Source organism: Ammodytes marinus (assembly GCF_949987685.1).
Source record: "Ammodytes marinus genome assembly, chromosome: 11".
Taxonomy (NCBI): domain Eukaryota; kingdom Metazoa; phylum Chordata; class Actinopteri; order Uranoscopiformes; family Ammodytidae; genus Ammodytes; species Ammodytes marinus.
The window spans coordinates 18,295,512-18,321,035 of record NC_137215.1 but is presented as its reverse complement, the minus strand read 5'-3'; the positions used below and the strand labels follow the sequence as shown (position 1 = coordinate 18,321,035).

The 25,524-nt window shown below is 42.3% G+C and overlaps 3 protein-coding genes across 6 annotated transcripts in view; 1 reads left to right on the top strand and 2 right to left on the bottom strand.

Moving 5' to 3' along the window:
• The first annotated feature begins 3,639 nt into the window (after positions 1-3,639).
• Positions 3,640-9,178, top strand: erlec1 (endoplasmic reticulum lectin 1). Its single transcript, XM_080037180.1, has 14 exons — positions 3,640-3,961; positions 4,146-4,250; positions 4,960-5,040; positions 5,187-5,264; positions 5,376-5,439; positions 5,527-5,573; positions 5,699-5,922; positions 6,457-6,598; positions 7,035-7,202; positions 7,290-7,349; positions 7,650-7,774; positions 7,860-7,937; positions 8,024-8,099; positions 8,415-9,178. Exons 1-14 carry the CDS (start codon positions 3,821-3,823, stop codon positions 8,484-8,486), a joined length of 1,461 nt encoding a protein of 486 aa, XP_079893306.1. The 5' UTR covers positions 3,640-3,820; the 3' UTR covers positions 8,487-9,178.
• Positions 9,179-10,773: 1,595 nt separating this feature from the next.
• On the bottom strand, positions 10,774-12,420 carry gpr75 (G protein-coupled receptor 75; the record flags this gene model as incomplete). Its single annotated transcript, XM_080037112.1, has 1 exon — positions 10,774-12,420. The coding sequence occupies one exon, from the start codon at positions 12,418-12,420 to the stop codon at positions 10,774-10,776; it is 1,647 nt and encodes a 548-aa protein (XP_079893238.1).
• Positions 12,421-13,886: 1,466 nt separating this feature from the next.
• The window catches only part of psme4a (proteasome activator subunit 4a), a 33,434-nt gene continuing 21,796 nt past the window's right edge, over positions 13,887-25,524 (bottom strand). For 2 of the 4 annotated variants that reach the window (XM_080036728.1, XM_080036729.1), the window contains 22 exons: positions 22,747-22,842; positions 22,430-22,561; positions 22,107-22,316; positions 21,830-21,966; positions 21,671-21,724; positions 21,451-21,580; positions 21,246-21,327; positions 21,005-21,158; positions 20,788-20,857; positions 20,534-20,659; positions 20,267-20,419; positions 20,020-20,124; positions 19,819-19,910; positions 19,592-19,723; positions 19,027-19,235; positions 18,451-18,536; positions 18,204-18,332; positions 17,531-17,686; positions 15,865-16,027; positions 15,623-15,756; positions 15,331-15,471; positions 13,887-15,144 (listed from right to left, as the gene is read on the bottom strand). In XM_080036728.1, the coding sequence (XP_079892854.1) occupies positions 15,337-15,471; positions 15,623-15,756; positions 15,865-16,027; positions 17,531-17,686; positions 18,204-18,332; positions 18,451-18,536; positions 19,027-19,235; positions 19,592-19,723; positions 19,819-19,910; positions 20,020-20,124; positions 20,267-20,419; positions 20,534-20,659; positions 20,788-20,857; positions 21,005-21,158; positions 21,246-21,327; positions 21,451-21,580; positions 21,671-21,724; positions 21,830-21,966; positions 22,107-22,316; positions 22,430-22,561; positions 22,747-22,842 (2,685 nt within the window). In that variant the 3' untranslated portion in view covers positions 13,887-15,144; positions 15,331-15,336. Of the gene's footprint in view, positions 15,145-15,330; positions 15,472-15,622; positions 15,757-15,864; positions 16,028-17,530; positions 17,687-18,203; positions 18,333-18,450; positions 18,537-19,026; positions 19,236-19,591; positions 19,724-19,818; positions 19,911-20,019; positions 20,125-20,266; positions 20,420-20,533; positions 20,660-20,787; positions 20,858-21,004; positions 21,328-21,450; positions 21,581-21,670; positions 21,725-21,829; positions 21,967-22,106; positions 22,317-22,429; positions 22,562-22,746; positions 22,843-25,524 lie in introns of all 4 variants that reach the window. The other 2 variants (XM_080036726.1, XM_080036727.1) reach the window with 1 other exon arrangement.

Below are 25,524 nucleotides of genomic sequence, written 5' to 3'. Positions count from 1 at the left end.
CAACACAACTGAGTCTGTGTGATTCAGTCAGCAGAAAAATGGCATGATGTAACGTTAATAAGCTTGACAAGTGTGCCGCCTTAATGTGAACACTTCAATGAACCATAATGGATTAATCAGACATGCTGTATGGACTGCGGCTCTGAAGGGAAAAGATGGGGAAAAAACATGCTCTTGAACAAAGGAAACCCATACAAAAGAAATACTACATGTATAAATGCTTCAGCCAAATCAATGTTGAATGTCATTAGGCAAATCCAGCAAAAGTGACAATATTGATCTGACGCCTGACATATTCTATGTGTATTTTTGGGTGACAGCCCAGGAGATGTATTACTCTCACTCGAGACCTTCAAATGTCAAGATTCATTTCTATCGGCTCCCTTTGGAATTAAGTTATTATGGTTTTGGAGATGACAGTTGTATCAATTATGCATAAGGTGAGAGTGTGTGGAAGGCATCTATGCAAATTAAGCTCACCCCGTGGATGACAGTGAAAGAAGTGAAAATGTTCATTTCAAAGTGAGAAGTTCAGGTAGGTAGGTTCACGTCAGTCAGATGTCAGAAGAAGTATCTGAACAAGCACAGAGGAGGAGACATTAAATACTTTTTTACTGACCTCAGTGGGTTGTATCTCACATACCAACACTTTTTCGCTCTCAGGACGCTTAGCTTATTATTGCCATTTTGAAGGATATGTGAGACAAAAAGGTTAAACTGCTATCAAAATCTGCAACTTAAAAATCAGTTTAAAGGAATACCTCAACATTTTAGGTGATGTTTTTATCCCCCCTTCCTTGAGCCAACAGCCAGTTAGCTAGCATCCACAAGTGGGAAAAGCGAGCCAGGCTCCGTCCAATGAACTTCTGCTTTCCTGAACCCTTGAAGCTCACCAATTAAATGACTAGGATAGTGTCCAAGGTCAATATATGCAATTTCCAAGTCAAAATAAAAATAAACTTTTATTTTTAAAACACTGTATTATAGAAAGGCGGGTTTTTCTAACAGAAAAATAAAATCAATCGTGTACGAATGCAACAATTCAATGGCAAAATAATAGTTACCATGGCAACAAAATGTATTCCGTCCGTCTATCCACGGACTACTCACATATCTAATATATCTCATCTACAGTACAAACTGTATGTGAGACAGAGGCTGTTGCAAACATGAATATTCATATCCATATGCAGTATGAACAGGACACAGGTGTGAGTAAAGGCAGAATGCATGTTAGCAGAGGAGAGTGGTAGAGGGTGGATGGGCTAGTGCTATGTTCTTTTGCTTGTATTCTTCTTCGTTCCTCCATATCCCTGTCTCCTCCTAATCCTCTCACTCTTTGTCTCAAAATCTCTGTTATAATCTCTCTCCCTTTTCCTGGCTCCTGTGCTGCACATTCTCATATCAACAGCTCCACCAACAGGTAGCAAAAGAAAAATGCCCCATCTCAGGTTTAAACTCTGTTTCCACCAGACCAAAGCGCCCTCATACACTCCACCCCCCCCGCCCCCCCCCCCCCCCACACACACACACACACACACACATACACACACAGTGAAATGCAACATCACATATTATCAAGGTCTATCTCTTAAATTTCCTGTAACCTGAGAGCTGTTTCCATGTGAGTTGTTCAGGTGTGGGGGTAGGATTATTTATTGCCATTTAAGACACAGCAATGCTGAATCAACAGAGTCACAGCATAAAAGAATAAGGACACTGCATGTCGTTGGCACAGAACTGCTGTCGTCACAGTCAGCCAGCCAGCAAGCACTGCAGGAAAGGCACTGTAAATCAGCTTCTCAACAGGATCTATTACAATCTGTACCTCCATTCATCTTCAATTCTGCATGGAGTCCCTGTAAAATAATTGTGAAAACACCTACTATGTAAACATTTATTTATTCATTCAGCACATACTGACACAATTAAACCCACCAAGTCTATCCACTAGGGGGTAGCGATGAGGCTGCCTATTTTGATGCTGGGTCTACGAGATCTTAAAAACCTCTCAAACCTCTCTGGCTTCAGGCAGATCTGGAGTCTCCATCAGATTAACAGCTTCATGAGCCAGTTCTCAGCATATGATAATGTGGTTATGTCTAGCGAGACAAAGGAGAAATTGTGTTTCACCTGTGAAAACACTTTCTCGGAAATATCTAGGCCTACTATTTTGATCAGCATACCATTTACTATTTTTTTTTAAATGTGAATGATATATTTTACCATCCATTAACATATAAACATCTGGTTTTCACAGCAGATCTCCATGGATGGATAAAATGATCCGATTCCACAAATGGTATACACAGTTACCGCGACATATTTGGTATATTAGTAAATGTTTGTATCTTTGCTAGAATTCAAATTGTTTACGATTAAGGTGCGCCCACACCAAACGCGCCTCAATGTTTAGGGGTGGGAAAAATAATCGATTCTCCAATGCATCGCGAATCTCTCTCGAACGATTCCAAATCAATTCAGATAAGTTAATAATCGGAATTTGAAAAAAAAAATATATACAGTATAGCCTATACATATTTTTTTTCTGATTCGATTCGTAAATAAATACTAGTACTTCCTGCACCACTGCGCATGCACACAACACACGTGCGAGTTGTTAACAAAAGTGGCGATAAAAGGGCTGAGAGCAGCAAACCCATATGACCTGCACCGGCTTTATTTCTGTTTACGTTTTTGTATGATAGCTGAATTCCAAGCAATACTTTTTGCACAATGTGTTCAAATGACTGTGGCTGGCGTAGATATAAACACCGGTGCTTCGCTGTACTTGTCGTGAAAGTTCCCCAGACATAGCCGTCATGTTTGGGTTCATAATATTGAGGCGCTAGCCGCACACAACCGGGTGAGTTAACAATGCTATCCGGCGCTAACTTGGTTTATCGGCTAAAGCACAGCCGCACTCACTTAATTAACCAGGAAGTCCATTCTTCTGGTTCACTTTCCCCACGTCGATGTATGTGACGTCGGGTCATTCTCCAAGCTGATTGGCTAACGCGGCTAAGCGTCACGCGTAGAAGCGTAAAAAGTTAAATATTTTGAACGTGCATAGGTGCGTATTTACGCGCCTACGTGTTGCTTTAGCGCGTGTAACGCATCCACGCGCCTAAACCAATCATGGAAACATTGCCAATTTTATACGCCTCTTTTAAGCACAGTTGTTCAAAAACTGCTGTGGGCCTACGGCTGTAACAAACAAATGCAAATATCTTTTAGATTGTTTGAGAAAAATATATTGCAAGAAATAAAGCAGAAAGAGAAACAAGAAAAATAATTGGAAAAGCAAATCAAGCTGAACTTTCAGTGTAATTCACATCATTGAATGGAAATCATAAAATGATGATTCCTACCGGCAAACCTAGGTAGGCATATTTCAAGATGAGGCAGTTGTGTATATTATATACTAACACTAAACTGTCTTTTAATTAAAACAACTTAGTTCTGAACACAGCACTTTCAAGGTCCAAGGTTTGAAGGATTTAATTCTTTTTTTCAGTCATCAAACTCTCTTTCGATACCTCGCGTGGCCGCCGGAGGGCGCTGCTGCTTTTGCTCAGCCCAACGCATAGGCGGAACACGACGTGGCAAGTGAACAGGTCACTTCCTGTATTTTGGGGCTGTATTGAAATCATTGATATCCGCCTCTCGGTTGCATCTTATCGTCTGTCAAACCGGACTTACCTGAACTTTGCTGTGGCTGTTCGTTGGTCGTTCGGGCCCCTGCATGTGTGTGAGGAGATCGGGCTGATACCGTACATGAGCAGCAGGCTGTAGGGAGCTCGGCAGCCGCGCGGGAGAGATGACGGCTGGAATGCTGCTGGTGTTTCTCGGGGGGCTCTTGGATGTATGCAGCGGCGTCTCTGCGAACAGAGGGGGGTATCCCACCTTCACAGACGAGGTCCCTTTCAAGATCACCTGGCCAGGCGTTGAATTCATACTGGTATGCCTCCTGCTTTAGTAACACCGTTTATTCTAAGGGAACATATGTACTGTAAGGTTGGGGAGAGGCTACTGTCACCTGTGTCGTGACAGGGTAGGTGAAGGGGGATTTGCATTGTGTTCAGTTTGTTTCCAATTTGTTTACGCTGCAGTTAGAGTAACAAACGTTTGCCTGTGTGTTTCAGCCAACTTCAGGGGCTTTTTACAAAGAAGATGACTTTGTCATCATGACAACAACCGAGAAGGAGAAGTATAAATGTCTCCTGCCTTCTCTGACGGATGGAGATAAGGTAAACTTTACATCTAAACATAGTTTAATGGGGGATTGATGTCCTTCCATGGGTGCAATGAACACTTTTTTATATTGCTTCCACATGAAATACATATAATAAACACATCACATCAACTAGGCTATAACACACGTTGTTAACGTGTTGGTCATAGGAGCTTATCTTAATCCCGCATGTGGTGTAGGTAATATAACAAAGAAATATGTGACAACTCGGCTCCCTAATGTTTTAATCATTTACAACCCACATCATCTTCAGTTGTATAAGACGAGCCAAAAGCTCCTATTGACTTGCCTTTTAGATATGTGTCATTTTGTTATTTTGTGGCTGACATTCATATCTGTCACTGTAAAGTTGTACTTGATTCTTTCTTTCTTTTTATACGCATATTTTAAAACATAGCTTTGGGGGCAAGCAGCAATAACACTCTTATATTAGCTTGAAAGGGTTTAAAACTAATCCCAATTGTACCGTAATACTACCAATATAAACGTGTCAACTAAAAAACACAATGTCTCATGGTTCCCATGAAGAAAAGCATTGCTGTTGATTGTTATGTTTATTCAGTTCAGATCAATTTTAGGATGCAATTTTATGTAATGGTCGTTTTTTGTATTTTTTTAATTTTGTATTACCTTTGTGTTGACTGACACTCCCTACTCTGCCTCATCTCCTTCACTTTTGCATTTGTCCGTGTTTGTTGACTCAGGACGGCGATAAGGAGTATGCGGGGCCAACTCCGGGCCAGCTGCTGGAGCCACTATTCAAACGAAGCAGCTGCTCCTACAGGGTGAGTGTTTTTTCAGTTTCAATTCTATTTTTATCGAATTCCCCTACGTCCTTCGGGGGGAGAAACTGAAAGCGTGTGTAGATGGTTTTACGCTACGTTAGAGAGGAGTGCAACTTTTTTTTTTAAACATTCTGTCCACATTGCAGATTGAGTCGTACTGGACGTATGAGGTGTGCCATGGAAAGCATGTAAGACAGTATCATGAAGAGAAGGAGACTGGTCAGGTCAGTGTTCTGAGTGAGTGGGTAAAACCATTTTCAGATTCAGACATGAATGAGAAACCAGCATTAAGCCCCGTCCTGTACTGAAAGTATTCGTGTGTCTCTCCACCACAGAAAATCAGTGTTCAAGAGTACTATCTGGGTAACCTTGGACAGAAGAGCCAGTCTACAGAGACAGGTGAGTTCCTTTTGTGAATGTCATTTTAAGATATATTTCTTCTTCTTTATTTTGAGCATGAAAAAATTTGATATTTATTTTTTTCAGATGAAGCTGAAGAGACAGAAAAGGTCAAATCCGGAGCTGAAACCGAAGTCAGTATAACATAAGAACTCAATTAACCAACCACTGCATAAGTCAGGCTAGTCGGTCAAATCTCACATTTGTCGTCTTCTTTTGTTTCCTCCGCTCTCTCTTTTTTTCTTCCACGGCTGTCCAGGTGCCCACTAAGAACATAGAAGGTCAGCTGACTCCCTACTACTCTTTTGAGATGGGCAACGGGACTCCATGCGTGCTGAAATCGAACGACGCCCGCTCCACGTCTGTGCTGTACGTGTGTCACCCTGAGGCCAAGCACGAGATCCTGTCCGTCGCCGAGGTCACCACCTGTGAATATGAGGTGGTGGTGTTGACGCCGCTGCTGTGTGCACACCCCAAATACAGGTAGGAGCCACCGACGTTTAGTTCAGTTGAGTTTATTTCACATACAAACATTGTAAAGACACGTAGTGCTAAAACAAAGCACATGTTGTGGGTGCAGCAGAAACCTGTACAGGATTATATGGAAACCATACCGAAAAAACAACTGCATATTAGAATACAAAATTCACACAATCACACACACACACATAAATATATTTATAAAAAAAATTTAAATAAACAATGCATAACATTTAAAGAAAATCCAAACAAATACAAGACAGTAATAAAATCAAAGAAATCTGTTGAAATCATTAACAAAAAAGTATCAAAGTGTAGGGATAAAGTATATGGGTTTAGACTTTAAAAAGAGCCATGTTTAACATATGAACCAAATTACTGTTATTTCAAACTAATTGCTTTTGATAGCATAGAATTTCGTAGTCTCTTTTTGTACACAGACAATGTGACAGATGAATAGAAATGCGGTGATATGCCCTTCTTGTGCTTGTGTTTGTAATTTTTCTAGCAAGACGATGACCTATATATTCCCTGCAGGTTCAAGTCCTCCCCGGTCAACGCCATCTTCTGCCAGGCTCTGGCTGGCTCCCCTTTGCACCCTCAGCAGCTCGCCCAGTTGGACAAGGATCGGGAGGAGCAGCTGAAGCCGCCTTTCAGCGCAACCTCCGAGATCAGAGAGGTGAGGCCATGCGCAAGAGTGAAAACAAGAGTTATTCTGCCAGGGAAAATAATTAAGAATATTTTAATCTAAATGTTAAATTGGGAAGCAAATGTATTTTGGAGAACATGATTGTAACAAACCATTTCAAAGTAGCACAACACAATGTGAAATCAGATGAAACATTTGCTCTTATGAAGAGTGGGGCTAAAACTCAAAAGCGCTCTACATGTCATATGAATAACATTTGGCATTGTCCATCCAAATATTATCACTATTTTTTTTTCCTTTTTAATTGCTCAAGCGATCCTATAAACTTTATTATTATTTATATATATATTTATTTTCTATTGGTATAATTCATGTATTTGCCTGTATTGATAAAAGTGAAAACCAAAAGTCGGGGTGAGTAGAAATGAGAACAAATCCTAGCTCAATCTCTTTTTACGCGTTAAAGGAGGAGGCTGCGTCACCACCAGTGAGAGAGGAGGCCTTCACCTCCACCCACAAGCCTCTGACAGTGGGAGGCCAGACTCAGGTCACTGTGGGCAGCACTCACATCTCCCGCCTCACAGACGAGCAGCTGATAAAGGAGTTCCTCAGTGGCTCATACTGTCTTCATGGGGTTGGGCTCATTTTGTCTATAGCACCAGCTCAGCGTTTGACTTAACCATTCAGTAAACACATAATGATCTTAATGTGTGTGTTTCAGGGAGTAGGGTGGTGGAAATATGAATTCTGTTACGGGAAGCACGTCCATCAGTACCACGAGGTAAGGTGTGAGTCTGTGAGTGCTGTGTCATTAATGTGAAATATGTAACGTGGAAGAATCCAATGTGCTTCTAGTGGCAGTTTTAAGCTGTTGAGCTCAACTGTAGGGCTGCAACTAATAGTTATTTCAATAACTTATCAATTTGCCACTTACCGGTATTTAAATAATTCAAATGAATAAACATTATAGCATGTCAATAATATAGAGGGGAAAAAAACACCTTTTTATAAGTTGTCATTATAATTGTGTGTGTCGGGCGCATCGAATTGCATTAAATAAATATGTTCCTTGGTGCTCCAGGAAAAAGAGCAGGGAAAAAACATTGTGGTGGTCGGGAGCTGGAACCCAGAGGAGCACATGGATTGGTCCAAGAAGAACGTCGCCCGATCCTACCAGCTCAAAGATGATGGAGTGCAGAAAGTCAAGTAAGGACTTTTTTTTTTACGCTACCCTGGATGTATATGAAACTTGGGATTATTGTTGATTTTTTTTTTCTCTGCACCCCGATAGGTTGGTTTCCCACTTTTACGGCCACGGGGATTTGTGCGATCTGACAGGAAAGCCCAGGCAGGTCGTGGTCAAGCTCAAGTGAGTGAACAGTCACGGCTCTGGTTCAGTGGCATTCAGTTGTCAAGTTGGATTCACTCATCTCCTTTCTCTTCTCTCTCTGTCAGATGTAAGGAGTCTGAGTCTCCCCATGCTGTCACCGTCTACATGCTGGAGCCTCAGACGTGCCAGTACATCCTCGGGGTAAGTTCACCAGTAGCAAATGAGTCACTCGCTGTCAATGGGGGGGGAAAACGGTTAAGGCTAACCCTTAGCTAGAGTGCTAACCCGTACACTGTACAACATTACTTATTGTTGCTTTGCATAATTGCTGTAGCTGAGCCATTGTTAGTGTTATTAGCTCCACCTGTGCTTTTCCCTGAATTACAGGTCAAAATGTCTGACTTGGAAAAAGTCAATACCTTAATACCTAATATATTACTATACTGTGAAGAAAGGAGGTCAATCTAGATGATATGCACCACATTCATGGTGATTGACACTTTTTTTGTTTTTAAGGTTGAGTCTCCAGTCATATGCAGCATTCTTGACACTGCTGACGAACATGGACTTCTGTCAATCTCCAGCTAAACTGACAAAGACCATTTGACAGAAAGGGCGATGAAGGAAAATAACACGACATAAAAGGAGTGGAGCGCTTGAGAGTTGCCATGACACTGGGCTTAAAGCCGACATGGGGGTTAACCTGGGGTCAAACAATGATCCTAAGGCTGGATTTCAACTAAGCGCAGGAAGCCCACGCCCTCATCCGTGCAACAGGCGACCACAGCCTAATCCAGCAGGCCTTCTCAGACTTTATGAAAATGAGTGAATGGGGGCTGACTGACACCTCATTCCTCCAGGCAGTGGATCATTGCCTGTACTTCATATCTGTTTTTACATTGTGTTGATTATTTGCAAGCAAAGGAGTATAGAATCAGGGGATTCTTAATCATCAGGGGACGCTACAATATTCTTGGTGGTTTTATTGTCTCGAACGTGTGTATATGTGTGTGAGTGTGGTCTGAGAATGTGTGCTATGTTAATTTACTGAATGAGTGAGTGTAATTTATGCATTAGAGGGTGCTGTGGAGTAGCAAATAAAGTGTGTGGTTGATTCTTAAGTTTCATATAAGTTGGTAGTATGTACAGAATGTCCGAGGGCTCCTTTTTTTTTTTAAAGAGGTATTCTGTGGTTTTATGAAAGATGCACACTGGGATCCTGATCACTGCTGTATCACAGGGATGAAAACCAATGCATTTGCGGCAAATAAAACGGATACATGAAACCTTGTTTTCTACTGTTGCATCAACACAAGTGAAAAAAACATTCCACTTTACTGAAAGAAAAGCCTCATGGCAGCACATGTCCCTGCTTAATCATTCAAGTGATGTCTTCATTTTTGTTATGAAATGGCTTTTAAAATGTGTTTTTCCTAGGACCTAGGTGATTTCACTTTTCAAAAGTAAGTTCCCACCAGAGGGCGCTGACGCTCTGCATACAGTATAATAATTCTAATTTAAGAAAACATTGTTTTACTTTCATTTATCCAAAATAAAACGACTAGACCTGTAGAAGAATGATCACAATTTAAGTTTAAACTAACACTGAGGTGTTGAACAGTAGCTTCTGCAGATCATTATATTTCCCAATCTCTGTCATGTTTAGGTTAAATATCAGGCTGACTGAACTGAAGGTCTGGGAGCTTCATCTATAACTGTATAATGTAAAGAAAATCAAGTTGCACTCATTTAAAGTTTAAGCAAAGTTAATGTGGATTTAAACATTTTTACATATACAGTATATCAAAGTAATAAAGCTATTGAGATGCCAATTCAAGCTGTTTTGTTGCTCTGAGTTATCATCCCATAGGTCTAAGATAACAAGTAGATATGTTGTTTTAACATTCTCAAAATCAGCACAATGACAAGCTTTTAACTTCAAATAAGATACTAAACACTTAACTGACAATTATTTTCATTACATTGATCAATCATTCTTTTTTCTCAATGAAGGAATAGTTGAATGTTTTGAATACAATATGTCAACAGGGATACATGACGTCCTCAACGCCTTGTTTAGTCTGACCACCAGTAAAACCCAATATTATTGGGTTTACTATAATATATGACCAAAAATGATCAAATGCCCACATTTGAAAAGCTGGAACCAGCCAATGTATGGCATTTCTGCTTGGAAAATTATACTTAAAAACTATTAATCAGTTATCAAATTAGTTGAAGGTACATTTTCTATTGATTAATCTTTATGAAAAGTGAAAGCACAGATCACCTGCGCTTGCCAAACATTTATTATGTTGAAAAGTGTGAGGTTCACAAGTACATTTTTCATAAGAAGCAAAAGTCCATCAAAGTGAGATCACATGCCACTGACAGCCATGTGTGGGCCTGTGGCAGCTTTCATAGCAGCCCCACACTACAGCATATGATATCAGAGAACTGCAACTTCAACCAGAGAGGAGGCAGTGACATCAGCGTCCACAGTCTTTGACTGCAACGAAAAACCTACAGAGTCTGGAGGGTTAAAATGGCACATGCGTATGCGACACGGGTAGATTGATGTGAAAACAGTATCTGTAAAGAAAATGAAGTCAATAAGAACAGTTAGTAACTCTTATGAACAGACCCTTTCTTTACAAATCTATTGCTTTGTTTCTGTTTCCATGGCAAGGCTGATAATTATGTTTCTTTCATTTTTCCACTTAAGAAAACATAACATGTATTTCCACTGCAGAAGAGAACAATAGGTTAATACAGATTACATAAAATAAGTCGTTTTTAATGTTCCTCTTTCGATTCACATTCGATTTAAAAGCCATGGTGAGATTTAAAAAAAATAAAAATAAATTGGCGTTGATCAGACTGAGGGAATGGGAATCTGGTGCACCGAGGTGCTTTCAAAGTCTTGCAGTGTGTCCTGGTGAGTGTGGTAGTGCATGGCTACATAAGACTTGGCAAAGGCAAACGTCTGAGAGCTGACAGGCTGTAGGCTGGTGGGGGAGCTGGGCCCTGCAGAGGGACTGCTGTTGTATATACTGTAGTAGGGCTCAATGCGGGTGTTGATAGGCGTGGAGGTGCTTGGGGGGCGAGGTTTGCGCACACCCGTGGCCCTTGGACTTCCCCCACAATCCCTGGAGTGACTGGGCCCGCAAGCCTGGTCTACCAGCCTCCTCTGTGGCTTGGGTGACAGCACGTAGGCTGAGTTGGTCTCGTGATGGGAGGATTTATTGCGATTGACTTCCAGGCTGCCCTTCCCCATAGCGTGCAGACGAGTCTTTTGCTTGCAACAGAGGAAGCCCAGAGCCGCCCACTGAACACAGCACAACACGCGGCGGCGGAGGCCTGCACTGTTGCGCGAGTACACAAAGGGGTTGATGCCCGACTTCAGAAAAATGAGCACAAAGCCGCAAAGTTCAAACTGGTAATGTGCAAAGCTACTTTCCGGTGACAAAACATCCTGTGCCAGTGAAACTCCCATGGGCAGGCAGCAGAGCAGCACGGAGAATACTATAACCACACAGGTGACGACTGCCTTAGAGTCTTTGGCTGTGGCCAAGTTGACTGTAGACACCAGCTGACAGCAGGTGGCTCCTTGTGCAGCTCCTGGAACCACAGGCTGACCGATCTTGTTGGCGTACGAGTGTATCTGAACATTCTGTAGCTTGTTGTAAGTCTGGTTCCGGTACAGAGAGGGTCCTTGAACCGCACACTGCATGCTCTCGAAGCCTGCCGTGATGAGAGGTGGTGGGGCTGGAGGGCACGTGGCGTCCACATTGACGATGGGACATTTCCTCACCTGTGCATTCTTCCTCAGCGTCTGGGCGATGGTCAAGTAGGACACGGACACCACGGCCACGCAGAAGGCAAAGTCTGCCAGGTACACATACAGTACCACCCTGGCCCGTCCACCGCCCAGGCCAAAGTGGGGCAGGCAGGGTCCGTCTCTGCGTGGGTAGGCCCGCATGGTGAGCAGGGCGGCCATGGTGAAGCTGGAGGTCCACAGCAGGGCGGCGAGGGCCAGCGTGCAGGGGAAGGAGGCGGTGCGGTTGGGCTGCTGACCCAGGACCATGCGCAGTCTGTGCAGCGCGATGACCGCCACCGTCTCCAGGGACATGATGATGAAGCCCGAGCTGGTCAGGTGGAAGGCCAGGCAGAAGCTCTTGGACACGCCGTCCCCTCCGCCTGCGTCCAGGAACAGCACCAGGGCAAACATGGGAGCGGTCACACAGCAGATGAACAGGTCGCAGAAGGACAAGTTGAGGATCATAAAGTCAAAGTTGGTGCGGAACTTGCGGAACACCGGGTCAAAGAAGGACAGGAACACCACCAGGTTGCCATAGGAGCCCAGGCAGAAGATGAGGACGAGCAGGAGAGAGCAAAAGGTCAAGGTGGCAGTGTGGATGACGTCCCAACCTGAAGGGTGCCAGTTGGTGCCTTGAGTGCCATTGAAGGTATGGTGTTGTGGCACCTCCATCAGGTCTGATGGTGTAACAGTGAGGTTCATTGTATTATTGACTATTTAGAAGGATCCCAAAGTCATGGATTTCAATATTAAGCCTCCATGTAGGAGTGCATGATGATCACGGTGTCTGCTGCCTCTGCCATTGCTGCCACATTGGTAGAGGGCTACAAAGGACACAGACATATATTAGTGATTATATTGTGGAGCAGGTTACATTTAATACATTCAAAGACGATGAAAGGAGCAATAGGCTTCATAGTTGAATGACCAATACATGGGTATACTTAATAAGCTGTGTGATGCTGCACTAGGCCTACATAGACACAATCTACAGTAGGCTATAGCTATGCAGCACTGCAATTGGCCAATTATTATAGGCTGCCTACCTTCCACCACCCCCCACCCCCCAAAACACATACATACACGTCTGCTTAAATCCCTTTTACATCACCGTTTTCCTGATGTTTTCAGAATAATCTGTTACTATGAGAAATGATAACCTACCATCTGTAGACGATCGTGCGTCCATCATCATCAATCATCAACATAATCATCGTTGGATACAGCCCATCTTCATTGTAAAGAAAAGAAAAAGGCTAGTAATTGAACGCACCGCGGCTATGGATAAATACGTATTTTAGCGGCAAATCATTCCAAACACAGCAGTCCATTGACGAACAACGAGATAAAATAGGTTTCCTTGCACGTATATATGTTCATTTTTAACTCGTCCGCGGCGCAAATAACCGACAGCATATTCGTTTTCTTGGCGATATCCATTCTTTATACAGAAGCGACTGCCAGTGGACGTGCACTGAAAAATGAGTATGAAGTCACTGCCTACGTATCTGGGCATGAGCATAACCACTGCATTCAAATGGTCCATCTGTAAGGGGGGGGGGTGGAAAATCCCCTCATCTTTCCCATAGACTGTATCTCTCCCCAATAGCTTAACAGAGAAATAAATGCTGTTATTTCAAGAGTTATTCCAAATTCACAAGATTTTAAAAGAGACCGTTAGGCTACGCCATATTTTGGGGCCATTATTAACGTCACCGCAGCAAACCTTTTTATTTTTCACCATGGCAACATACTCTTTCGGGGGAAAAAAACGGTGGGTCCCTGTAGTTTTTAAATTTTTAGTTTACACTGATGTGGCTGATAAGCATGATATTTTCGTGATTTTTTTTGACAATTTTTTCTCTTTTTGCTGCCGTCCTTGGGAGCAGCTGCACCTCAACAACGTGGTTGCTAGGCGACACGCTTAGTGATTGGGAGTGATGATCCTGTGTTAATATTTAAAGCAGGGACAGTAATCATGTGCAATGATGGGCCATGATGACCATTATACTCTCAGCAGGTGCACTGTACATCTATGTAGTCTGGTTAAAACATTGGTATAAATAAATGTTTTTATATATCACCACATTACAATATTTTCTGTGCTTATACATTTTGAAAGTTGAGACAACTTCAATTAAAAAGAAACTTCAAATATAGGATTTTGTTACAAACATTTATTGTCATCTTAAATCAATCAGCAAACAGTACATCTAAAAAAAAAAAAGACAAAAATAAATCACTGCAGTTTTGGCACTACACTATACACAGGTGAGGTACTAAATGCTTCAAAATGCTTTGACTGATTTCAAGTATCAGGGGGAAACATACACACCCAAAAGTCATTTAATTTCATCTCACTGGATTTTTTGAAAAAAAAACAGTAATAGTAATTGAGGATTACGGGGGAATAGGTCACCGCCATTAGGGACCGGCGGTTTGGTTGTTTTCTTGCACTGGACTCGTGAAACAGTAATGAAACTGTGCCCAGGTCCTCACAGCAAACGCGTCACACAACACAGCAGCGGGGGAGCTTGCCCTCTCCCTTTCTCTGCAAAGACCAGATGAGTAATGGGCTCCACTGCTAAAAAGATCAGCCATCTACTTAATCTCAGAATTACCTTCTATGAAAAAAAATTTACTTCGCACTCCAAAAAAGGAAAATAAATAAATAAATATGTTTGTGCATATTTGCTATACCACGATGTACACATGTATGATGCGTTATAATCAGATATAGTTCAAAAAGCCACACAAACATTGTGAGTTGCAGGTGTGAGTGTAATCTAAAGAAACCATTGTTGAATCATCAATTCTCTGGGGCTCGTCACAAACGCGTCACTATTGCGAGATAGTAAAGAGTATTGTCCTACACTGGACAATGTGTTGGCTCAGAGTTGAATCTTGGGATAGAATCCTGAGTAATGTGTGGGACGCTAACAGGTGTCTTCCAAGCATCCCATAAACACATGTACACACACACACACACACACACACACACACACACACACACACACACACACACACACACACACACACACACACACACACACACACACACACACACACACACACACACACACACACACACACACACACACACACACACACACACACACACACACACACACACACACACACACACACGAGGATAAAACAAGAATAAAACAAAACTGTACAGTAATGTTACAAACTGCAGGTCATTCCTCCCTGCTATGATTGATCCTTAAATATTAAGTATAGTAGAAATGTAAATGAGCTAAATACATAAATACACAACTTGTCAATCCTTCTTCTGTGTGCCACAACTCAGTAGCTTTGTGTGCCGCTCTTATTCCAGGGTGATGCTGAGTCTGTCAAGTACCAGAGTCCCCTCCCCCGATGCAGGCTGGTGTCTGTTTAGTCTGAGGTAGTCCCCGAATCGTACTAGTGGAAACAAACAAACAAACACACACTGCTGTGAAAAAGGTGGCTCAAATAGTTCTCCTCTTATCCCTATAAAATAATCCCATTCAGCAGCTTGATTTCAATGGTATGCAGTATTCAATGATAATTGCAAACACATTCAGTAATATTTGTTTGGTGAGCAGTGAGAAAGATACAATGCTTTACCAGGTTTTAGGCATAGTAACAGGGGGACACCAGCAAGTCAGTCAGAACAAGCAGCTGGTCATCTGTGAACTGCTGCTTATGTTGCTGCCAGTTGTCGTGGTGAGTCCGACGAAAGTTTGACAGCGTTTTCTTCACAGTCATCTAGAAAGCCGCAAAATGAAAATGATGGCTGTTATATTTCTTTCAGTGCACACGTCTTGGTTATTAACAGCGAGGTTATTGGAACAAAACAAGGTTAAAAGATAAATCCCACTACAACGACACAAGGCGATCGGTAGATAAATACACATACTTCAATGGGTTGCGTGTCGTTGAGGTGAGCACTCAGGTCCATCAACAGCTGGGGCATCCAGTTGGGCACATCATAAGGGCTGGAGAGAATACAAGCGCTCAGCCCTAGAACACCAGCATGGCGCCGCACCAGGTCTACATAAACACGACAGGAGGGAATCCATTCAAAATCACAGAAAGACCAACCACACTGAGTTTGTCATTACATCTGCTTGAGTAGTTCAATCTAGATTGGTTTCTTACCAGCAGAGGGTATGGTGTCCACTGTAGAGCCCAGCTCCCTCTTCCTCTTCTTGGGCAAGCGAGTCTTGCAGAGAGCCTCAAAATGTGTCTGCATGAGGGCATCCATGGAGAGGAAATTGCATTGGAGGAAGCCACTGAGCGTGGTGGCGGCCATTTCCCTTACCTAAAGAAAAAAGAGAACGACAGAAAGAGGAGATGGAAAGTCAAAGTGTATTGTGCCATTACAGCGCATTATTATTATTAATCACAACATTGCTTACAAATAAGTAATCAATATGGCTTCAGGATTATGTCTGTTAACATGATAATTATTGACCCATTAAAACTTAGCCTTTTAGGGACTTTCTAAAGAGGGTAAGGCTTGGAATCTTCTTATGTTTTCTTTTTATATCATTTCCTGGCCTCCTGTAATTATAGTTATAATGAAATGTGACATTACATGTAGGCCAAACATATTAATACATTTAATATGTACATAGCATCTGGTCTTTTTACTGCCTCTTATCAACACACAAGCCCAAGTAACCTCTTGCCGAACTGTGTATGAAATACCACAGCAACATTGTCATTAGGCAGGGTGCTCCACTAGTGTGTGCACTGGCCAGCTGGTTTGAAATAACAACCAGCTGGGAACTGGGGTGTGTGTGTGGGTGTGTGGGTGTGTGTGGGTGTGTGTGGGTGTGTGTGTGTGTGTGTGTGTGTGTGTGTGTGTGTGTGTGTGTGTGTGTGTGTGTGTGTGTGTGTGTGTGTGGGTGTGTGGGTGTGTGGGTGTGTGGGTGTGTGTGTGTGTGTGTGTGTGTGTGTGTGTGTGTGTGTGTGTGTGTGTGTGTGTGTGTGTGTGTGTGTGTGTGTGTGTGTGTGTGTGTGTGTGTGTGTGTGTTCTCAATAATGTAAGCTAAATTGCATGTCTCTCTTTTCAGTGAAATTCTCATCAAGAATGATAAACATTTAAATTGGTATTGCAGATCTTGGAGCAGTGGTCCCCAAAGTAATTTTGAGAAGGAACGCTAAGGTGAATGGGTTACAGCCTCCTCTTAGGTGCACTTTTTAGGGTTCACATTTTTCAGTTTTGCATAAACAAAAGTTTGTTTGGAAAGGACATCCCTAACAAATTAGACTGGGCATTTTGTGCGACACAGGTCACTTAGTAACATAACAATAGAAAGGGGTCATTGCATGCATAAAATGTATCTTGTGTCACTAGTGTCAGCAACTCCAATGTATTGGTCTAATAAAGGTGATTCTGAGGAAAAGGGCACAACAAAAGTGTCAAACAGCTTAAGTTGGTTTAAGAGGCCAAATAAAAATGGCTACTTCCATCCATCCCCCACTTTCCCTTTGTCTCTACTCCATCCCTCTCCCCTCTCATCCTCCTTCAATCTGGATGTTATCTCCATAGCAACAGATAACTGCAGCCAGTGGTTTCCATAGCAACAGCTAGAGGACTGGAGGGGTGGTGGGGAGCCATGAGGAGAGTGCTGAATCACTACAGCGAAGCTTGAAGACAGTGAGAGAGTGCCTGCTAGCATCAACAAGCATGCGTTGGCCAATAGTCTGGCAGCTAGAATCAGACTGCCACATTTTTGCACATTTCTTGCACAACTGCACTGCACGTTTCAGCCACAACATTATGAATGATTTGAACATGTAACCGTTTGTTATTTACCTCCAGCTGCTCGTCCTCCAGCAGTCGTATCACCAGTGCCCGGACGCCGTTGACAGCTGTCCGGTCACTCATGAAGGTGAACAGGTTGTAGAAGACCATTACTTGGAGGTATGTGAGCACCGTGTAGCGAGCGTGCCAGGAGCTGCTGCCAGCGATCTGCAACACATGACAGCAAATCACATATCGTGCATCAACAATAATCCTTTGTTGGGTAAAGGCCTCCCATTTTGAACATTTCAAAAACAGCAAAACAGCCAAGTCGGAGCAGTTTGCATGTGTGTCCTTCAGAGCCACAGCTTGGAAGTTGGAACCGATACGTTTCTTATCGTTGGCTGACTTTGAATAATATGTTGATTATTTCTCTTTATTATCATATGAAATTAAAACCTTTCATATTTCTACCATCAGCATTTTGCACAATACTGTGTCACAGTTACCTTTTTTCAGAGTCTCACATTTATTCTCCATAGGGAGCTGCACACTGTGCTTTTACTGAAATAATATATTATGTCACAGATTCATCTAAGAATGAATGTTCAACAGGGCAGAATCAACAAAAATAAAAAACACCACCACCTCATTCAGTTATAATTTCCTTTGAACCTTTTCATCTTGCTGCTTATTATAATCATAGGTTATAATAAGTGAGCCACATCAAACCATGCTAACTCACCTCCTGCAGGGACCTGAGGACCATGGGGATCTGCTCTGGGTAGAGGAGACCCTGAGACATCAGAGACAGGCAGGTCTTTGCATCCCTCTTCAGCTCATCATAACTGTCATCGTTCTCAACCGGAGCGATCTGGACAAGAGCAACAAAGATAACGGGAAGGCCAGCGTCATTTTAAGTCCTTTCTTCTAAGTTAGGTGCGGGTAAAGCTCGAGGATCAAAAGTTAAGACTGAAAAGTGAGTGATTCACCTTGAAGAGCAGCGGAAGCATCCGGAGCTGTTCTGGGACGGCAGTGGAGAAGGAGCGACCAGCACTAGCAATCAGCCACTTCAGCACTGCAGACATTTGAAGACAGGATTTAGTTATATGTAAGTACTACTTTAAAAGCTATAGTGTGTAACTTTTTCTTTTCTTATAAATGAATCTCGGGTTACATCAAGCCATTGTCATTGATTTCACGCAAAGTTGATTGAGCCTATCAGCTCCACAAAACTCTCTCTGTATTTCTCAGTATGGCTGCGTTTACAAACTGGTGTTGCCCTTCGACACTGATGCAGGAGCTCAAGAAGCGCCCACAAAATGTCGTTGATTCTGCTGCTAAGAAAACCAATACAGCAGAAGGAATAAAAAATCATGTGCAATCACCAAAGGCTTAACTCATGTAGATGCACCAACACTGTTGTTGTAATTACCTATAATTCCTCATTGAATTAAATGTGGGTGTTTATTTGTTTTTTGATTATAATAAAATTTCAACAAACCAAAAACAATAGTGTTTGTAACAGCCGGGTTTCAAAATAATGGCTAGGGGGATGCTGGACCCACCTGTCTTGAGTAGCTTGATGGCTTGCGTCCTCTCATCCGGCTCTCCCACCTCGTTCTCCTCCATCACGTGGTTCTGGATCTCCTCGTCGCCCTCGGTGAGGGGCTTCAGCTGCACCAGGATGCGCTCCGTGAAGTCTGCGATGCGCGGGGAGGTGGTCGGCTGAGTGTGTGGCAAGTTGACGTCAATCATAAAGATGTAGGTGAGCACGCTGGAAGGATAGCAAATCAGATCGGATAAGATGAGACACAAAAACGTTTATGAAAATGATATATATACATATATATATATTGTATGTGGAAGGAGTTGAATGGATAGTTCAGTATGTTTGAAGTGGGGCTATAAGATGTACATATCCATAGATAGTCTGTTGCCTTATGGAGATGGCATACAGCGCAGTCACTATAAGGAGTTTTGGGGAGATGTCGCTGTAGCAGAGGTCAGCCTTGTATCCCCCAAACTCCTTAAAGTACCTCATACAACCAAAAATTAAAAAATACTAAACTATCCCTTTTAAAAATTGTATATTCATGTTCACTAGAAAAAAAGTGTAGAAAAGGACCTCACCTGCCAATCCGTTCCCGGACATTCTTGTATACCTGTGTGAGTTTGGGCTCCAGGTATTGTAGCAACCTGTGGAGGAGCTCCGGAACGCGCCACTCCTGCTGAGCTAGGCCTCCTTGTAGCACGTACAGACGACTGGAAGTAAAAAATAAATGAAAGATGTGCACTCTTCACAGTCTGTCCATAACATCAATGTCGGCTTCAGGCAGCGACCCTGGCTTTCTACTCACCAGGCATCGACAAAGGAGCCCCCTTCTCCATTGACAGGAGACTCCATTAGCATCTCAAACAGCCAGTGCAGCTTCCGTGGGTCTCTGCTCTCCTGCACCAGACAGAAACAACACCGTCATATGGAGGGAGGAAGCAGTGGCACATGTTTAACAGATGAAGGGAAAGACTCGTGGATGGATATAAATGAGCAAAAGCCTTACACAGGCTGTGGCGATGCAGGTGCCCCAGTCTGCATAGGTTTCTATTGTGATGTTGGACAGGGCGGTACGGATCAGTGGACACAGCAGCTCCCAAAGGCCTTCAACCTGTAAAAGAGCAAAATATTTTCAATTCAAGTCACTTTATTTTCCCCGAAGGCACGTAGAGTAGCATAAAAATAAACATAATAATGTACATTAAAAAGAGCAAGTTAAAAAAAAGTTAAAAAGTAAGTTTCAAAGCTGTTACCTTTGTGTAGCTCCAGTGCTTGCTGCCTCTGATCAGCCCAGACGTGATCTCTGCCACACAGCGTTGCTTGCTCTCGTGGGAGTCGGCCACCAGACGCTCCATGTGGGGCCGCAGCACAGGGACAAAGGCATCGCTGAAGTTGCGGAACAGTCCCTGGAAGAGCAGGAGAGGGGGAACACGTTATTTCTTTCTTCTGATTGGCTGATTTGAACTGTTTTTAATGCATTTAACGCTTCTCGCAGGGGGGAAGGGGGGGCGGACTCTCACCTTGAACAAACAGAAGCGGCGGGGGCTGAACTTGTCTTTGCCTTTGCGGTCCTCAAGGGAGAGAAACTCAATGAACTGGTTGATGAACACCGGGTCGGAGAAATGGTCAAAGATGATCTGTTCGCGCTGTGAGAGAAGGGGCATATGGGAAATTGGTTTTAACGAGATGTGAGCTAACATCATTTCAAATAATCAAATAACTGAATAAGTTGTATTTTCTTTTTTAATTTTTTTCTTTTCATTTGTGCACAAACCTCTGTCATTTCCTCTCTGGTCAGATTCTGTTTGGGTTGCTCCTCCGGTGGTGCATACATCATCAGTTTTCTAGAGAAAAATAATGAGGACATGGTCAAAAAATATAAGGTGTTGTTTGACGAAGAGAAACTGATAGATATGTCAAGACAATAGAAGAAAAGTGAAGGTACTGAAAGAGATTGAACTGAAATAATACAGGCAATATAAAAAGAGAACCTTGGCCAGCAATGGTATCCCCAGTGAGTCTTCTCCACAAAGACACTGCTGTCCCAGTCCTGCTGTGTGCGTGGCAGGCTGCTGCTGTTATACTGGAGCCACTGGTTGTCTAGACGGTCTCCTGCTAGCTTTCCGCTTAGCTCCTTCACTCCACCTACCAAAGATAAAGGATCAGAAACTATGAATACAAAGAAAATCAAAATACAACAATGTTCACAAACCCTTGAGTTACGATGCTTACAAATCTCAATTGGGTCGACAGGGACTTTCTTATGTGGCCTCTTTATTTGCCTCATTATTCCTGCCACGGCCGATATCGCCACCTAATGGAGAAAATAAAGATATTTCAAACAAAATATCCACAGTAGACTGGAGTGAACCCAAATATACTGTGTGAGAATCGCAGCATTACTGCTACACGTCTCAGAATCTGTGAATGCCCACACCTTGCGGACGTAGAGGGAGTCGTGGTTGAGGCTTTTGACGAAGAACGTAACAGCGCCTGGGGGGAGTTGCTGGTCATCTCTCAGCAGCAATGACAGGAAGCCAATTGCAATTTGTTCAAACTTCCAAGGCCTGGAACGTTTAACAAAATGGAGGTGTCACAGACAGTGATATATATAGATATAAAAGTGATTTGATGAAGTGAACATTAAGTCAACTTACATGTTCCTTTTGTTGAGGAAGACAAGCATTTCACCAATGAGCCTTTGGTATTTCCTAGAAAAACGTGTAGAACAATGTTGAGTATACTATTCACAGCCATTTAATATCAACGTGAGTTGAAAGGTCTTTGGTGTGGTGATGATCCTGGTATGAACTTACTCAACAGACTCCGAGTTCTTGAGGTCCTGCTTCTTCAGACCCTGTGTGACTTCTTCGTCTGAAGGTACGGGCTCCTCGGGAAACGGACTTCCAGTAGTCATCAGTTGTTTTGCGGCGGCACAGCACTTATCATGGATCTTAAGGGACGAAAATGATAAAACATGCTTGTATCAGAAAAAGAACTAATTAAGGAGGGAGCGTAAGGAGCTTCTACTATTATAGGTGGGCAGATATCACAATTACCCATAGGATCCATTCATTAAAGTGTTTTTCTTACACAGAAGTCGATGCCGATGGTCTCGTACTGGCGATGGACTTTGTCGGCGAGGTCGTCGAAGAGCCGCACAATGGAGGGCTTCTCCAGAGACATGGCTGAGCTGAGACCGGAGCGGACGATGGCGGGCCACGTCAGAGCAATGCAGTCCCAGTCGTGCAAATTGGCCAGGCACACTCCACTGTGATTCCCCAGGAAACAGTACAAGGCACCCTTGGAGACGTACGGAGAAGAATAATGAAAAAACTGAATTCCTGAAAATATTTAAACTCTGCTAAGCTTCTCTGAGCTTTCTTTGTTGTGGAGCCAGATAGGTGCTGTCATACTTTGAACTGCTGCTGTGTGACACTGCTGTTTTCTGGGTTGATAAACTGGAGGACATGGGGGATCAGGTCTCTGCAGCAGAAATTGTAGGTTCCCAGTGCAGTGAAGAACACGCTTTGAGCTCTGCTGCGAACCTGGAAGGAGATTAAAAAGGTGTCACTAATGGCTTTATTTCCTGTATTAAGATCCAGATATGTTTCCGATTCATAATGTGTAATTGCCAATTTGTAATTATATGGTTTAAAACAAACAAACGGGAAGCTAATACAAGCCTTAATAAGATGTAGATCATGCATTGCTGTGCAAATCTGGAGCTCACTTGACTGTAGGTGCTTGTTGAAAGCCTTAACAGATCTCGCATCAGTTGCTGGTGAATGCTCTTGTACTGACAGCCTTCCACTGTCAGCTTTCGCAGCTGATAAATGACAAAAATTAAATGTTAGGAACAGGGGAAATAGTACAGGCATTTTGTGAGAAAATATGGGTGGACCTCTCAAAAATTGCAACAGAAACCATTTCAACTGTTTTTGACTCATGACTATGTCATTAATAACATACTAAAAGTCTTAAGGAATCCAAGTGGTGGAAAGTTATTTTCTAAGGGGTTTCTTAACCATACCTTTATGTCAATTTTTGGCTTCCTAAAGTACTGTTTTATGGTAGAGGGGATATGTGCAAAATTGTTAACCTTTTCAGAAAAGCTTGAAACTTGGTACACTTATACAGTTTGGGGCTCTGAACATTTTCAGATATTAAGCCATTGCAAAATTTAATCATGGTTACCATGGAGACCATTTTACTTTCCGCCATAGCCTAATTATGCATTTTTCATCATAACTCCTGAACCAAACATAATACCACATAACTAGTGATGTCTAACCCTATGTTTTCATGGTCAGGGATTACTATGATACCACATACAACATCAGAAACAGTTAAGGTCAATAGTTAAGGGTGAATCCAATGTTAATTTTTTTTTATTTATACATACATTCTTTTCTGATATCCACACAAATCGTTCATTACTGTCCATATCAACCGACAACTTTGTTTAACAAGAGATATGGTACAATGCATGTGCAAATAAATGATTAACTATGAAGTAATAACATTGATTTGATTTAATTTTCTTGCCATAAATGTATTAAACGTTTTCAAGATAACAATGTCAAGTTATTTTTGGGTAATTTTTGCCTTTATTAGTTAGAGAGAGAGAGATCAGAACCATATGACCCGACAGCAGACCTGGAACTCATATGGAAAACTGCCATCCTGTTTGTCTCACAAAGGCCAGCATGGTCTAGTATGATGCAATTTGCACAGCATGGCAATCACCCGGGGTAAACATCCTTTGTGTTTACACCATTGGTTGATATGAGACGTAGTGACCCTACATGCATCTACTCCGCATGTAAGTTCATATGTGAACATGCCCACTGCCACAATTCCACCCCAATCATCAAATTTGATCAACCACTGGTGGAAGGCATTTTCTTATGAAAGCAGCTGAGCCAGAGGTTAGTGACTTGGGGGCTTCCACACTGATATTAGTTGTTGGGGTCCATTGGGCATGTTATGGTTGATGCTGGGAAGAGGAAGTGATAATGATTTTCTATGCAGCCGTTGTGCACATTATGACAGGGAAGATGTTTGGATGGGATTTGCATTGAAAGAGTCCTTAATTGCCTGATTCTGCCTGATGCACTTGTTGTAACTCCCCATTAGCTGCAAGGAGATCCAAAATACTATGATGAAGAGATGTCATCAGCAGATGATACCTGCTGGAGATCGTTTATAAAACTCTGGTGTCAATTAAGTTGCTGCAATATATGCAAAGCTGATAGACGATGTCTGCAGAGAAGGCTTGCCATTCTGATGTGATTCTCAGAATAAGATGACTTCTCAAATGCAAAACTGAATCCTTAAAATCCATTGGTAGACATATTTTGCAAGTTTCTGAGAATTGGGAACTTCACCTTGAAACAATATCAGAAATGCTTCCTTTCATGGCAGTATCAGGGCATAATCTCTACACAAAATCAGCTCACATCTACAGTATGTGCAGACAGGGCCGCCCATAAGGGGTAGAAAGTGTGAAGCTTTCTAGGGCCCAGCCACTTGGGGGCCCATGGTCTTTGGAAGCCAAGAACCTACCTAGATAACCTTTATTTTTAGATTTTTAGATATTTATGTCAATATCTATTCAAAGTTGGGTGTTTACACTTAAGGCCATTTAAAAAGCAGTAGAAAAGCTACTTGTGTCTGGGTGTGGTTGTGAAAAATATTTGGACCCCATGAAAAAACAGGTTGGGTACCTTTTGTAGTTCTTCTACATTCTTATAAACAGAAACAAACAGGTTTAAATTATCTCTTCCCATAAAGTACATTTTTGTGAAAAAGAATTTCCCTTTGGGGACAACAACTTCTAAAGGCTTTGACATAAGTCTTCAGGTTGACACGGCCAGCCAGGTCTGACCAGTTTTTCAGAAACCTGGCCAATTGACCAACCAGCCGAGTGATACCACAATGAAGCTGACGAGCAGCACCATCCTGTTTTAATCATTGTAACCACCAAGATCCTGCTTTCTGTATTGTTTCTAAAAATAAAAATTAAGATAGACCTTAAAAAGTTCTTAATGCAAAGAAAGATACAAGGCACAAAGAAGTTGGAAATAACTGAAGGAACAGATTTGTGTTCAAAGATTAAGAACTTTTTTACCTTAACTGTTTCTGATGTTGTATGTGGTATCATAGTAATCCCTGACCATGAAAACATAGGGTTAGACATCACTAGTTATGTGGTATTATGTTTGGTTCAGGAGTTATGATGAAAAATGCATAATTAGGCTATGGCGGAAAGCAAAATGGTCGCCATGGCAACCATGATTCGATTTTGCAATGGCTTAATATCTGAAAATGTTCAGAGCCCCAAACTGTATAAGTGTACCAAGTTTCAAGCTTTTCTGAAAAGGTTAACAATTTTGCACATATCCCCTCTACCATAAAACAGTACTTTAGGAAGCTGAAAATTGACATAAAGGTATGGTTAAGAAACCCCTTAGAAAATAACTTTCCACCACTTGGATTCCTTAAGACT

What these genes read in the sequence shown, in the direction of transcription:
- erlec1 (XM_080037180.1), top strand. Translation starts at nt 3,821, where the DNA reads ATGACGGCTGGAATGCTGCTGGTGTTTCTCGGGGGGCTCTTGGATGTA. An exon ending in GAGCCAGTCTACAGAGACAG is followed by an intron (nt 5,440 to 5,526) that starts GTGAGTTCCTTT and finishes TATTTTTTTCAG; the next exon opens with ATGAAGCTGAAGAGACAGAA. An exon ending in CAGGTCGTGGTCAAGCTCAA is followed by an intron (nt 7,938 to 8,023) that starts GTGAGTGAACAG and finishes TCTCTCTGTCAG; the next exon opens with ATGTAAGGAGTCTGAGTCTC.